At 38.8% G+C, this 15094-nt stretch overlaps 1 protein-coding gene across 1 annotated transcript in view; it reads left to right on the top strand.

The window, feature by feature from the left end:
• Window positions 1-15094, top strand: part of FMN2 (formin 2) — a 178111-nt gene that overhangs the window by 12216 nt on the left and 150801 nt on the right. Inside the window, exons 2-3 of the mRNA XM_075748780.1 lie at window positions 383-435; window positions 3526-5537. Of these exons, the coding sequence (XP_075604895.1) occupies window positions 3584-5537 (1954 nt within the window). The 5' untranslated portion in view covers window positions 383-435; window positions 3526-3583. The remainder of the gene's footprint in view (window positions 1-382; window positions 436-3525; window positions 5538-15094) is intronic.

Consider the following 15094-nt stretch of genomic DNA (forward strand, 5'->3'; position numbering starts at 1 on the left):
AGCTGTGTGTCCTCAGGGCAGGCTCCCCTAGGCACACTTCTCTCCACTCAGGCAACCTGCATTTGCAACAGGCCCAAAACACCTGGTTTTTTGGATATCAACTGATTGCCCAGCCTTTCTGTGAGGAATTTGAGGGGAAGGCTTCCACCATGGTGCCAGCCCCGCCTGGGGGAAGTGCTCTGCCTTGGCTGTGCTCCAGGAGCCCCAGGCCTGTACCCAGGTGTGGGCAATCCCTGCTTGCAGGCAGCCCTTCCCCTCCCAGCAGGGCAGGCAGAGGCACTGCTGGGGGTCTTCACCACCTCCCCAAGGAGGCTGCAGTAAATAGTAATTGCCTTCTTGAAAATGATCACAATCTTGTAACAGGGGCTTACTTTTCTAACAGGAATGTGTTAACATGGAAGTCTCTGGGAGCATGAGGACAATGCATCTTGAGCTGTAAGTTTTGACTCCCTTCTGTGTGTCGCTGTTTGCATCTCCTGAGCTGTGGAGGAGAACGAGAGGTGAGGGGGACCTGGAGCCTATGCCTGCCATCACACCCCTTGACATTTTTACTGACCACTGGCAAATATTAAATGAGGCAGGGAGGCTCAAGGACTAACCATGGTTGGTTGTTGACAACTTATGGCAAGCTAAGAGTGAGTTATAGTTATTAGAAATAAAATATCCTTCTTCAACACCTAAATGTCCCTCTTTTCCCCATTTATTTTCTGTTGAAAGTTTCTTTTTCGATGTAGACTACTGAATATATTTTTAGCTTTTAAAATGTAGCTTATACTAATGCCAAAAAATTCTGGTTTCTTGCTGACTTTTAATAACATATTTTTCTTCAGAAGGTAAAAGACTTCTGAGAATAAACAACTACCAAAGTATTAACATTTGTTTTTATGTTTGCCTAATGTTAACCTGTTGTACTTTCCTGCAAATGCTGATTGAGAGTTGTACCTATCACTGCCACTCTGGGGTGATTTGTGTTCTGCCCCCATCCTCCTTTTTTATTTTTTTAATGTATTTTCTGTGCCTTATGTGGAATAATCAGAGCAAATTCTTTGATGTTCACATGTATACCTCTGTTCAAATACATAAGTATGCCCATTTTGGTGATGCTCTTTCTCCATACAGATTAGAAATCCTATTTGGAATCCATGATGGTTAGGATACCACATTCAGAGGGACTAGCTAGGAATTGGTTAGGCTTTTTTTTTTCCTTACGGTTCTTTTGCTTTTAGGAGTACAGATGCAGATTGAAAAAACTGAATAATTTTTAGTGTCAGTTATTTAAACTCAGGCAATATCTATGGCTTTAAGTTTATGTGGTTTTTTGCTTTTTTTTAAAACTTACTCACGAGGATGTGCTATATGAAAACTTCTTGGAAATAGTGCAGATATAATGGTTTAAACCATTGTAAGTTTCTAGGTTCTAATAAAAAAAATAAGATTAGTCTTTAACTTGACTGTTTTCTAACCCCAGCTCTGTCAATGGCTTGGTTTTGCAGTGAAATTTGCATTGCAATTACTGCTGGTTAATTATCCTTAGTTGTAATGGAAGTGTGTTGACTTTGTAATGCAAGTTTACAGAGAAGGAAAGGGAATGTTTCAAAAAATCCCACTAACTCTACATTTCTCTTACGCATTCAGTCCACAATATCTTTATGTTACTTCTACGCTATGTTAGTTTCTGACAAGTTTTAGTGGGAGAAAAGTTTTAAATGGGATTGGAAGCTACAAAAACTACAGCTGTAATCAAGGGTTGGAGCCTTGTCAGTTCTAGTCAGTGAAAATATCCATCAAGGTAGTATTCTTCTACTGTGGATCCCTGAAACTGTGCCTTAAGTAATTCTTACTGTGTATCTTCAGATGGACTGAAGTTACCTGAGCTTTCAAAAGCCTTTTGCAAGTATGTTATAATTCTGTAAAAGGTAAAATACTGCAACAAATTAGAAACTAAGTAAGATAACAGAAAGCAAAAGGAGGAATGAAGTCAAAAAGCAAAATCACTCAATGTGCTCTTGCAGGTTTTGCTATATTAGCTCTTGCTAGTATATTTATGAATTCTGAGTGCTAAAAATGGAAAAAAAAAAAAAAAAAAAAAACCACTTCATTAGGTAAGTGAAAACTGAAAAAACCCCACTGAGTGTACAAAGTCATCTGATCCGCTTACCACATTTGAGTTCTTGTAGAAAGAAGGCTTCTGGTGCCTGAGCCACAAGCCCCTCAGGACAGGGCTTACATCAGAGCAATAAGTGACCAAAAAGCACAAGGAAAAAATTATGATAGTTCAAAACAATTTACTTGCATGTATTATTGGCAGTGCTACTCTTTCCAAACTGAATTAACAGCAATTGTTTAACAATGACTACAGCCCAAATTTCTAAAGGTATTTAACATCCCTTGAAAAAAAACCCCTCTGTATGTTTAAGGGGGGGAGTGCCTGAATATTTTTTTAAGTTTTAATTATATTCGTTTTCTTCTTCTTTAATATGTATTAAGGCAGAAGAAACCAAGTGAAACCTCTGAAGAGAATGATACCAAAACTAAGAGTTACGTAAATCAATAGGATGCATTTCCCTGGAATGATGTATTGTTTTAAGCAATCTCTAATGAAAGGGAAATTGCTAATAAAGAAGCTCAGAGGTGTGAGGAATACATAAAGTCTTTTGCAGAAACTGAACCTAAGAGACCAGGCAGTTTAGAGATAAATCATAAACAGAAATCTATCTAATTACTTCTTGGCTTCAGTTGAACCAAGATACTGAACTGATCCAACTTGGCAATTTGGCATTCTTATGCCCTTTTGTTTCTATTCCAGCTATTTTAAATCTAAATTTTAAAGGTGGAAGAGAATATCTGTCTGGAAGTTCAGGCGATGTATTTATGAGATACGGATGCTTATACATCTAAACCAAAAACGGAGGAGAAACAGCAATTGATTAAAGCTGTTGCACAAGCTTCCAAAAGAGTTAGCAAGTGGCAGTGTTTAAATAAATTATTAAATATATAAGGTGAAATAGAGGAATGATTTACTGTATTCTTTTTCCTTAGTAGCATTTGAATAGTACTATTTTTCTTGTTTGTTTTGTCTTGTTTCATGCCAGATGTTCTTATCAGGGAAAACAATGGTGGTGTGTTTTAATATTGATGAATTGATTCTCCTGGGAATAATAGTATATCTACCTTCTCAGAATACAAATTGTGGGAGGTTTTTAATAGTGTAATTACCATAATGAACTGAATTTTAAGTGCAAGTCTTTAATACTGTGGAAAGAACTTTTTATTTATTATTCTCTTCTATCTACTTTGAGTCACTCTCCTTTTAAAACTATGTATCATGTTTTGGTGGCCTTTAAAAAGTAAACATGTAAATCATCAGAGGGACTGTGTAATCTGTCAAAGTAGCATATGCTTAAGCCCCTTATAAACTATTAAATAATCATAATATTTCTCTTTCCAAAGTTATTAGTTTATTCATTTGAACAATGGCAGAGTAATTAAAGTACCTTGCTTTAACTTTTTCTCCCCCCCCCCCAGGAACTTGACCGTTGAAGTCCTGAAATTATAAATGATTTGGTGACGAGCTGAACTTGCAATGCAGGCAATAAAAACCGTGGAAAAAGAAGTGACTTTTATAAAAGAAATACTTTTCACAGAATCCTTCCTGAAGAAGCAAGAGTGCAGCAGCAGCAGCAGCAGCCTGGAGAGCGGGCGGCTCCTAGAGCAGCAGCCATTGGAAGGAGCTGTCTGCAGCTCTCAGTGCTGTACTGAGCATGTCCCAGCGGAGCCCAGTGCAAGCAGCACATTATGCAAAAAGGCGGCTCTAGCAGATGGGAGAGAGGCACAGCAAGCATTTGCTTCACTTGCATCACCACCGCTTGAAAACAAACCTGGATTGCTAGAGGGGATCTCGCCGGCAGGCCAAAGGAATGAAATCCGGGAGCATGGCTTGATTGCTGAAGGTGTTGCACTGCGAAAAATCATGGGGAATCAAGATGGGAAGCTAAAGAAAAACACAGGTGATGTGCATGAAGGAGGAGAGGATGCCTCTGGGCCCAAGGATACAGATGGCACAAAGAAGGTATCGGGAAGCAGAAGGGGACTGGGGAAGCATGCAAAAGGAAGTGAATCTGGTAAGAAGAAGGGTAAGTCGGACTCGAGGGCCTCGGTGTTTTCAAATCTGAGGATCAGAAAAAATTTGTCCAAGGCTAAAGATGGGAATAGTAGTTCACGGGAGGATGTTTTGGAAAGCCAGGCCTTGCAGGCTGGAGAGCTGGACAGTACTCATTCAATTGTTACCAAAACTCCAGATATAAGCATCTCTGCAGATGAAGGGGGTCTCTCAGACACAGATGTTGAACATTTTGAAATCAGAAATGAAACTGTCCCAGCTGCTGTGGAGACACAGGATGGACAAAGGACCAGCTCTGGCTCTGATACGGATATATACAGTTTCCATTCAGCCACAGAACAAGAGGATTTGCTTTCTGATATCCAGCAAGCTATTAGACTGCAGCAGCAGCAGCAGGGGGCAATTAACATTGGAACTGAGGACCTTGTCACCAAAACAATGGGCCGACACATGGCTAATTCACAAGCAGCCCCCTTAGATTTTGAACGTTTTCTTTCAGTAACTACCACTGACAAAGAGAGGAGCCCAGACACTGAGGGGGCTTTTCCAGCGTTATCTGAAACTGCAGAAAACATTCCTGTCTCCTGTGCAACTGAACGTGAACTGAAAGAAGTGGTAAATGGCACAGGCTCTCCTGGTAACGGCTTATTTGAAACACAAGAACGTAAGCTATTGATTGAGGAACAGGAACAGCTCGTTGCTGGAGTGGATGCCGTAGCTAGTGAACTAGAAGATGATGTAAATAGAACTGCAGTAGAAAACGGGTCTCTCTCACACAGCTCCACACGATGTTTTTCAACCTTGGTAGCAGATGCTGAGACTAAAATTGCTGAAGTGCAGGCTGTTGATTTGCAGGACTCGGTAACAGAGGATGATGTTTCAGATGCAGGCCGTGATCATGCTGCTGAGACTCAGGAAGGGAAACACACTCTGTCAGCCAGTCAAGTGGACCTGCATAATGGTTTATCCACGGAAATGAAAAATGGCATTGTGTCCTCCGAGGAGACAGCAGGCAGTCCGATGCTCAGTTCCCGATGCTTTAAGCCCTATCTAATTAATCCTTGTTACATCAAAACCACAACTAGGCAACTGAGTTCTCCCAACCACTCACCTTCTCCCTCCCCATCCCAGAGCCCGCTTTTTACAAGGAGGCAGGAGTCCTTCCACAAAAAAGAAAAAGTCTCAATCAAGAAGCAGAGGTCTGCTAGTTTGGCAGGTTTATTTAGTCGTTCAGCAGACTGGACAGAAGAGGTATCTAATCACAAATGCGAGATAACGCAGAAGGTGGGCTCTGCGGGCTACTTGGAGCACAAGGGGTTTAGAGAGAAATTTCAAACGGAAAGAGTGCCTTTGACTCATTCAAGAAAGTCCTCAGGGGTTCAGGCTTCTACAGAGGCATTTCCCAATGTCTTTTCAGGTGAGTGACGCATATTAAGGTGTTTTTCCCAGAGGGTCTTTGAAAATATATTTAAAATATTTTAATTCAGTCCTTTGCATGTACGGTTGTCTTGCGTTAGCTGTTTTAAAATTGAAGGCCTGATCTTCCAAACACAGTCACATTTCATTAATGAGCACAGCCTCTCTATTCTGTGTCAGCCTGGCAGTACTGCCAGTAAAGGAAGTGCATAACTCTTTGAAGTTTTTCTTTCTGCTTTCCTCCTTTGTCTAAATCCTGTAGGAAAAGGTTGGATGCCTTAAATTATTCTTGCTGAAAAATGCTGAGAGCTGCACTGTTGTAGGCAGACCAGTTCTCTGCATAAATAGATCTTTCAGATGCGAAGCTTTCTGTAACTGTGATCCTCTTTGGTGTTTTCTTGTGCTAGGCACTGTTCTGATGTACTGTAAATATTTGAGAGCTGCACCTGGTGTTAGACGGAGGCAGCAATGAGGATTTGCTTAGTACAAAAAGGAAAAAGCCATGCAAGCACAGATGGACAGAACTACAGAAAGGAACCAATTTTCCCTTCAGAAGTGGGAAAGAGGAGGAGAAAAAAAAACCATTAATGACCTGAAAAAGTAGCATAAAGTGGAGAAGAGAAAGAAAACTGTGGGTAGTACAATTTGGTAGCTGTGGCCAGCTGCTACTCAGGCTACATAAGGTGACTCACTCAGGAAAGCATTCTTTTACCTTGCCTGTTAAGCAGCTTGCATCCTCTCACAAAGGCATAGGAATATAGAGTTTACAAATGAAATAGGTGAATAGATGGTTATATTTGCCTGTTCTTTGAGGGTTTTTTCCCTTTTCTCTTACCCCTCATCTGAAGCTTCTATATAAAGCTAATGTATTCACAAATAGAGAAGGCCTCTGCCACATAGGAGGTATGTGTACAGAGGAAACTCTGCAACATATTCCATTTAGTTTTCACTTAAGAAAACTGTAGAACTAAGAGAATACAGACAATGTGTCCTATGAGGCATCCATTACAAGATTAAAACAGTTGAATCTATAATCAGGTTTCTTTTGAAGAAGAGTCTGTTCTAAATGCATGAGCAGAATAACCACATATGTACTGAAGCTATTTGCAAAAAATGCAGTGAGAATGTTTTTGTGCTTTTATGAAAACTAAACAAAATGGTATGATTTATGAAGGGTCCAATGACATGATTTAAAAAGTCACATGTAAGAAAACAGTTAAGCCATCAACTAGTTTTACATAAAAAAACCTATCTTGTTTTATACTGTAGATTTTAAAAATTATATAATGTGTAATTGTTTGCATTCATAGTTGCCTTCTTTGTGCACATTCTACTCTGCTTGACATCACAGTAATACTGGTGAACGAACCTGTCTGGAAACAGAAATTTAAATTAGTGGCTTTTTTGCATAGCAGCCAACTCCAGGAGTTTGAAATACTCAGGTAAAGCATTAACATTATTTTCCAGATTCAAATCACAAGAATACTTTCATTCTTCAGTAGTATTGAACAGAAATCCCCAGTTTCAGTCTTGTACATTAGAATTCAATTTTTTAACACAAAAAAAGGCAGCCCCCTCTGGGGTGAGCTGAATCTTTGTGTGTGTGTTTTAAATCTCTTCCACCTGTTTTCTTAGATTTATTTTTCAGACATCCCTATCTAAAGTTTTATAATTTGAGGTGATCGCTACTTTCAGATTTACAGCATATGAAAAGCACTTTTTATTTTTTTGGCTAGCAACATTTGACAGCTTATAAACAACTCAGAGAGCAAAGCTTTAAATTACATCATCAGTAATTAGACTTTCTTCTTTCTGGTCATGCTATGATGGAAATAAATTTTATGTGGCAAACTTCAAGAATATGGAATTACTTTTTAGAGGCCCGTTTTCCAGGAAACAGACTTCTTCACATTTCCTCACGAGGTTTTGATTTACTTATTAATAATTTTTGTTTTATTGTGTTTTCCTACTAACACTTTAGACTGTTATTGTGAAGGGACTAATGTCCAGTGCAACAGTAGTTCTGTCTCTTATGGAAATTACGGTGACCCTCATCTGCATGTACATACCAGCTGTCTTTGTAGGCAGAGGACAATTATAGCTTTCAGTTCATGCAGAAAAGCTTGAAATGAGGGAACTGGAAATGACATGATAACAGTTCATCTCTCTTTGATCATTCTTCTTATTTTTACATGTATACTTACAGCTGAAAATTATCAAGAATATAAAAATAACAACTAGTGTACATGAAAAAGGGAAATTAAACTTAACATTAGTATTCCCACAGATTGGCTGTCATTGAAGTAAGAGCAGAAAAGTCTCTTTAGTTAAATGAGTCTGCACAGCAACAATAACAGAAATAATTTTCTTGTAATTTGAATACTGCTTTTGAAAAATGTTGTGTTTTAATTGCATGCATGAGATGTCTAGATTCAGGGATTACTGTCAGGCGTTGAGAAACAACATTCTTTATAGTAGCTAATTTTTTATCTTTAAAAAAAATAAAAATCAGCTTCTTGCTTTGAGCATTAAATCCAATCTTGCTGTTCAGTGGCTGCAGTGTTGTTCTGCATTTCTAACTAGAATCAAGTGAAATATTCCACAACACTTTAGTCGTTGATTTTAATGACAGCAGGTTCTATGCAGATGACTGGCCTACTTCTGCACTATGTTTTGGTTTGGCTGTGTGCTGTTTGTTTTTTCACAATGATCCGTACGAACTCTTCTAAAGCTGTTTTAATGTGAAATGTAGATGGAAGCCAACAACTGGAACGGTAGAGACTTCACATATTTTAATTTTGCTTTATGTAAGAAATAACTAAAATACGGTATTTCAAATTTGATGCATTGACTAAGAATGTGGTGTGGACAAATTTATGGGCATTTTGTAATTCAGATGTTGGATCTATTTCTTTTATGATGAGGACAGCTGTATTTGAAATTGCAGTGACAGTAATTACAAGTTCTAGATTACCTGATGCACAGTGGAGCCATGCTTTTATGTTGTGGTCCCAGGAGGACAAGAGCTTAACCTGAATGAATAGTGTTGGCTCTCACTTCGTATGTGGCGACGAACGATTTGCACAAACGTTAAGAGAGTATCTTGATGGAAAATGAAACTGATTCCAAACATCAACATAACAGAAGAGCTATTAGATTGATTTAGTAAAAAGTAGTTTATCCTAGCATTAATTTGAGGTGCAGTGATTGCAGAGGAGCTAGTAAGGGTGTCTGTTACATAAAATGAATGTAAGAGTCCCATCAGCTGCCCCAGATGGTAATTAAACTCAACCCAGACAAACCCATGCCCTTTCTAATCTCTGTTGGCAGGCTGTAACACACTTGCTGCATGAATCTCTTTCAAACAGATCATTTATCTTAAATTTAATCTTCAGGGATTTATATTTGTCCTGCTCTAGCTGTAAACAGGAGACAAACAAACAAAAAATCCTGGTTACCATGAAACCAAACCTGAAGCCAGTCCTGTGCTTGTATACTCACGGCTGCTTTCTGATTCCCACAGAGTGCCAGCCTGCTTCTCACAAAGGCCGCTTTATCTCACTTCTGCGCTGTACTAATATCATCTGCACCCACTTGCAGTTCTAGTGCAGTGTCTGCAGGCATATACAAAGGTCTTGGTATAGATAACTATGTGAAAACTTGAAAAAACAGGATGAAAGTTTGTTTCTGAGACATAAAGTAGATCTCTTTAGATGCTTTTTTTCATTCTGACTCATGTGATGCTGTGCACAATATGTATTTGTATCTATTGGCATCTGGAGCAGACTATTTATCCTGTGACTGTTATTTAAGATTACTTATGGTTTACTGTTTCTCTGATTATGTTTGTTAGCAGTAATACAAATGTTTCTTTTATCAGATGGCAGGGCAGTGCAGCCTCCTAAGGGAGCTGCCCAACAGCAGCCCTTCATATGATACGGGATCATGCGCTACACTGAATGTTGCTACTAAGCATCTGAAGGGAAAGATCTTTGTCTTTTTGCCTAGTAAACCCAAACTTGGGGTGGGGGGAGAGAAAAAAGGGGGGAGAGGGCTGCAATGCTGCACTTCAACTACAGTACAATGCATTTGAAAATGGGCTGCAATATGTTATTGAAAGACTGCTGAGTTCTGAAAAGTTGCTTTAATGTTACTGTGCCAGCACTGCAATATGGGAACCGGAGCAACATGAGTAATGTCACTGGAATGCAGTGCTGCCACAGGGTTGTTTTGATGGGGTCTCATTATTAATACTTTGACCTTTATCTAGAACTTCATTGGGAGTAGCAGGTTTTGGTCATAGCGTTGAGTGGCTGCATCTCTCGGGCAACATCCTTCCGAGCAGCAGTCCCGCTCTGAGGTCTGACTGGCAGCCTGACGCGTGTCTGGAGTAGATATGTGTTGTCTTGATTGTCTGCTGGTCTCTTTTGGGGTGCAAAGGGGGAAAGGAAAGGGACAGTTCGTAGCTGGAGATCCGTGCAGATCTACTTCCATCTGAGACACAGTACTGTATAATATTCATCACATATGGGATCTGGCTAGAACTGGTCATTAAAGGACATTGTGTGCTTCAGAGATATCATTTCTGTGAAAAGAGCAGTGGATTATTCCAGTTGGAATGGTTATGTGGAATTTAAGTTTGAACATATTTCCTGGATCTAATTATGCTTTATTATTTTTTAAAATATTTATAAATTATTTAATAGCTTGGGGCAGTGGTTTGTCCAGTTTTTTTGAAAAAACTGTGCATAGGCCTCTTTGCAGAAAAAAAAATCTATTTCTTGAAGCAGGCCTCAGTTTTTTCTCCATGCTATGGTGTCTAAAGGAAACTAAACTTGGACTTGAAAAACATCTCTAGGAACATTTTAGGCTGCCTGTATATGAGGGATCAAGTTCTAATGTGAATCATGGTGATAGAAAATACAGAAATACTAATTACCCAAGATATTTTGTTTGTGCTGTGGTTTAACCAAGCTCAGGATATGGCCAAGTGTATTCCTTATAAACTACTCCTGCCAAAATTTGAACTTACATAAGGAATAGTGGTGACGAAGCGTACATGTGTAGGTGTTTCTGTGACTGTGACTTTGGTTTTTTTAGGTTTGTCTAAAAGCATCATTCTGTAGCAGCTAGATGGAATACAACGGTTTCTGGAAACTTACTGTTATGCATAAAATTTACCTTTTGGGGGGATGAGGTGAATTGATACAAGGGCAACAGGGCAGAAGCAGTGAGAAGCTGTGAAAGGAAGGTGATGGAAGAATGTGAGGAGTTGACATTGTGTCACCTCATTCCTGCCTCTTCATATGATAATACAAGGCCAGTTGCATTTCATTAAGTGCTTTAGAAAAGGCTGCAAAGTGGGTTCAGAAGCTGTGTCACACTATTATTTCCTCTAAGCAGCAGCAACTTCCTGCATTCCTCTAATGCAGTTCATGTAAAGGAAGTTAGGGACAACGAGATGGTCTGTGTTACCTTGAGTACAAAAGTACTGTTCCTCATTTTATTTCCATATTGCTGCTGTGCAGAATAAATTTCCTTCACATTAATGGAAATAGCTGGACTTTGTGACCATGAATAGGAAGTAGGTTATGTTTTCTGATGCAAAACCTTGCTTTATTCTCAGATAAATACAGAAATGACTTCTTTCATCTGTAGATGCATAGATGATAGAACCAGTTAGCAATTTTGCAAGAGTAAGAACCAGTGGTTATGAGATTGTGCGTGAACAACATCACAGTTGTAAAAGTAAATCCTAATATACATAAATTTAAATGGAAATATATAAATACAGAAGAACAAAATTGATTGAGAATTTAATCTTTTTGGTGTCTTGAGATATGGAGTTAAACAGTGGCAGAAAAGCCTAGTCACAAATGAGATTTATCGTTGAGACATTCTTACTTGTCAGTAAAACTACGAACTGTTTGGTCTCAGGATCTATATGAAATTTATCAGGGGTGCCAGAGCTCTGAACCTTGTGTGAATTTGAATCAGGAGGAAGCATAGATAACTTCACTGTGGAACAAATTACAGGAGGCAGCTTTCAATCTAGAGTTTATTTCATGCTGAGGTCTGGCTCAGATGTCCCTTGAATATGGATAATAAGTAGTGTGTACCGGGGGAAAATAACTCGTATTCTTTCCTCTTCCTTGCACTGACAAGGAAAATATCACTGTACAAAAGAAGTCAATGCTCCAGTAACACTATAATTAACTACATTAACATCTGCTAAAAATCATGGAAGAAAAGGTGGTTTTCATTTAAAAAAGAAAAAGAGAAAAAAACCCAAAACCCAAAACATTGTCTTCATAATAGAGGGTGTGCACTATTTTGTCATGCAAAGAGTCAAGACAATATAGCATGCTGAGAAATAGTTGAGGGAAATATTTGATTACAACAGTGAAGGAACATGAAGGTCCGGTTACAGCAAGGGAGATGTGCTTAGGTATTATTCAAATGAAGTCTAGAAGAACATATCTGCACAAATATATAGGCGTGCATGTATAAGTTTTTCATGGAAAGGAGTTCTAATTTTCTGCATTTCCCCTTTCTTAATCTTGCCAGTTTTCGTTTATGGATACAAAGAAGAAAAGCTTTTGTACATTGTGATAGATATTAAAAAGGCAATGGTTATTACAGTTGGAGGAGATTGTCAGACCTTGGGTGCACAGGTCCTGGAGAGGAAAGAAAACCAAGGCATGCTGGGGATCTAATGAGTAGGTTGAAAGAAATTTGTTATTTGTGTCCCACTTCAGAGGCTGGCTAGTTCAGTTCAGTTGTGTTTTGTGACCTGTGGCTGCCTGAGCAAATACTTGGATTTACTTCTAAGTTAGAGATGGGCCAGACTGCATTAAACATCAAATGAAATGTAGAACCATTGGGAATAAAGAAATTTTACAACATTGGGTTGTAAAGAACAGTGTGTCTCAGTTTGGACTGACAAAAGACGCTGTTAGTAATAGCTGCCCAAAAAGACATCAGAGGACCTTCTTACTTTAAAGAGCCAGACAGAAAGAATTGTGGCTTTCCAGCAGTCTGTGAGAACCTGGCACAGAATACTGCCTTCACATCGCAAATCACCGCAGAAACTAAAAGGGTAAAGATGGGCAGAATTACATACTTGCTGAGAGGATCCTAAGCACCTGGAAAACACAATATGAAAGTTGCCAAAGATGCATATGGTGCCTAAAATATTCGGTAGACAGACACATATAGATTCTCTTTTAGCACAAACTGCTCTAAGTAGGGAAGCATTAGCAATAGACCTCTGTAATCTGCAATAATACTGCATTAGAACCTGAAGAGAAATCGAGGTGAAAGGAGACATGCCATGTAATGTTTTGGGAGGGTGCATCTTGTTTATACTTTTAGAAAGGTATTTTGTACCATGTACCACTGCTGTATCATAGTTGGGGAACTGTCTGGTCTTTAAAAACTTCAACTTCTGAAAGATATTTAGTGACACGTAAGATATGTTCTTACCTTTCACTATATATGTGGCATAGCTTAGTACTCTGTCTCAGCTTATCCTGTTATACATATGTCATATATCTGAAAATTCAGTGTGGGGGAAAGGTGTAATATCTTAGTCACTGTGAAAGCAAAATTTCAAGGAGCTTTATGTTCAAGTTAGGGAGATGGAGTGCTTCTGAGACTTGCTAATCTGCAAGAATTCTGAAAGCACTGTCACAGACCATCACAAATATTTTAACACCTTTTAAAGCTCTGGTGATAGCAAAGTTATAATACCTGCTTTTTAGAAAGAGTACTATATTGTTGTTATTGCAAATGATCCAGGCAATTTTAATCATCTTAATTTTGACTGCAGCAACAAGCAAAGCTTTTTGGAAAGAATCTTGAAGGAGGAAATCAAAAGATATAGTTAGCTATCAGGTAGATCATAAAAAGATAAAAATAGAACAAAATGCAGCATGGTTTTAGCAAAGATCAATAAGACTGCATTGATATCTTTTTATGTACAGTTGCTTTCTAGACAACACAAGAGTGGTAGGAAGGAATTCATCTGGGTTTCCGTACAAAATGGCAATACTGCGAATCACTTTCACAAGGAAGAAAATTACTGGTGGCATTGATAAGGGACTCTGTCATGTTACTTCACTGCCACCAGAGAGGAGCAGCTTTGTTTTGACCCACTTCTATCTTGTGACCAAGATAGGCTTGATCAGACTGTGGAAGTTTATCGCATAGTTAATGCAAGAATAGAGCTGGGTCCTGACCTTAGTCCTGACCATAGTGTTTGCATTGGCCATGTTCATTACCAAGTAAAATTTTTGGTAAACTTTTGTCTTTGTGTATTATAACACAAATTTCAAAATTAGGAGCTGGACTGCATCAGGAGTTTATTCATCAGGACAAAGGTCTGCATTAATTAGATTTTGATTTGACTGCTTCAGCTCTTTCCAGCATCATTTGTGCAAATGTGACATATGGTTAAGTAATCTTTTAACGGACCATTGGGGGATATGCTGAAATTGGTGCTGTTGCCATGTCTCACAGCCAGCACATGTGGAACAAGCTGTTTTAAAATATAGTTGCTTGATTTGATTAAGAGACACTATGGATAAAGAGTGAGAAGGGCTTTTTTGAAAGCAGTTTGTAACATCCTTTCAGGGGTGGTGTTCTACTTCATTAAATCTGGGATCTTTCCTTGACATCTTTATTTTTGGAGAATCCCATTTGCAAATTTTGCCAGGCCTCCACTTTTTTCATCAGGGCACACTTGGAAGAATTTCAGGGGCATTTGTCGGAGGTGCCACATTCCCTGCGTGCACTGTGGTGGCCCCAGGGACAGCAGCAGGATTCTCTTGCCAACAGCAGCTTGTGCCCTTGCTTCCTAAAGGGAGCACACACACATGTGTTCCCTGGCTTTTTTTGGGATGTCTGAAACACTTGAAGCTGTTTGCACTATGTGATTCTCTTTCTGTAACCGCGTAATGGGTTGCTTGTCACAGCTGAGTGAGTTCAAATCTCAATGATATGGTTATTCAAGCTGTCTTGCACAATCCAGAATCTGTTTAAATGATTAGTGATAATAGTGGGGCTAAAATAAGGCCAAAAAAAATTGAGTTGCACAGGGGGTGATATATTGTGTGTCTAAGTTACAGCTGGTCGAGAGTTTACACGGAAAATTTTTAACCATCAAGAATGGTGCTAAAGAGACAGGACAGTGTAAAAGGAAGGAGATTGAGATGCCAAGAGATTCAGATAGCTTGGCAAAAGTAAAGCGTGGTGGTTTTATTGTGATAATCAGGTACAGGACTGACAGATGTGAAATTAATAATTGATAGTTTTATTCTAGTTGTTTGAAGAATCTATAAATGTAATCAATCCATCAGTATAATCTTCACTGGAATTTAATAAATATATATTTCTGACTTTGAAATTACACTGAACTGTGTGTAGGCAGGCATAGAAAACAGGGGGAGATAGTGTTGATATATGTCTTTTTCTTAAATCTCTTATTTAGACAGACTTTCTGCTTTTGACTTCTGAATTTAAGATGATATGTGGGTTCAGTTCATACCATCCATGTGA

Source organism: Balearica regulorum, chromosome 3 (assembly GCF_011004875.1).
Source record: "Balearica regulorum gibbericeps isolate bBalReg1 chromosome 3, bBalReg1.pri, whole genome shotgun sequence".
NCBI classification, from domain to species: Eukaryota; Metazoa; Chordata; class Aves; order Gruiformes; family Gruidae; genus Balearica; species Balearica regulorum.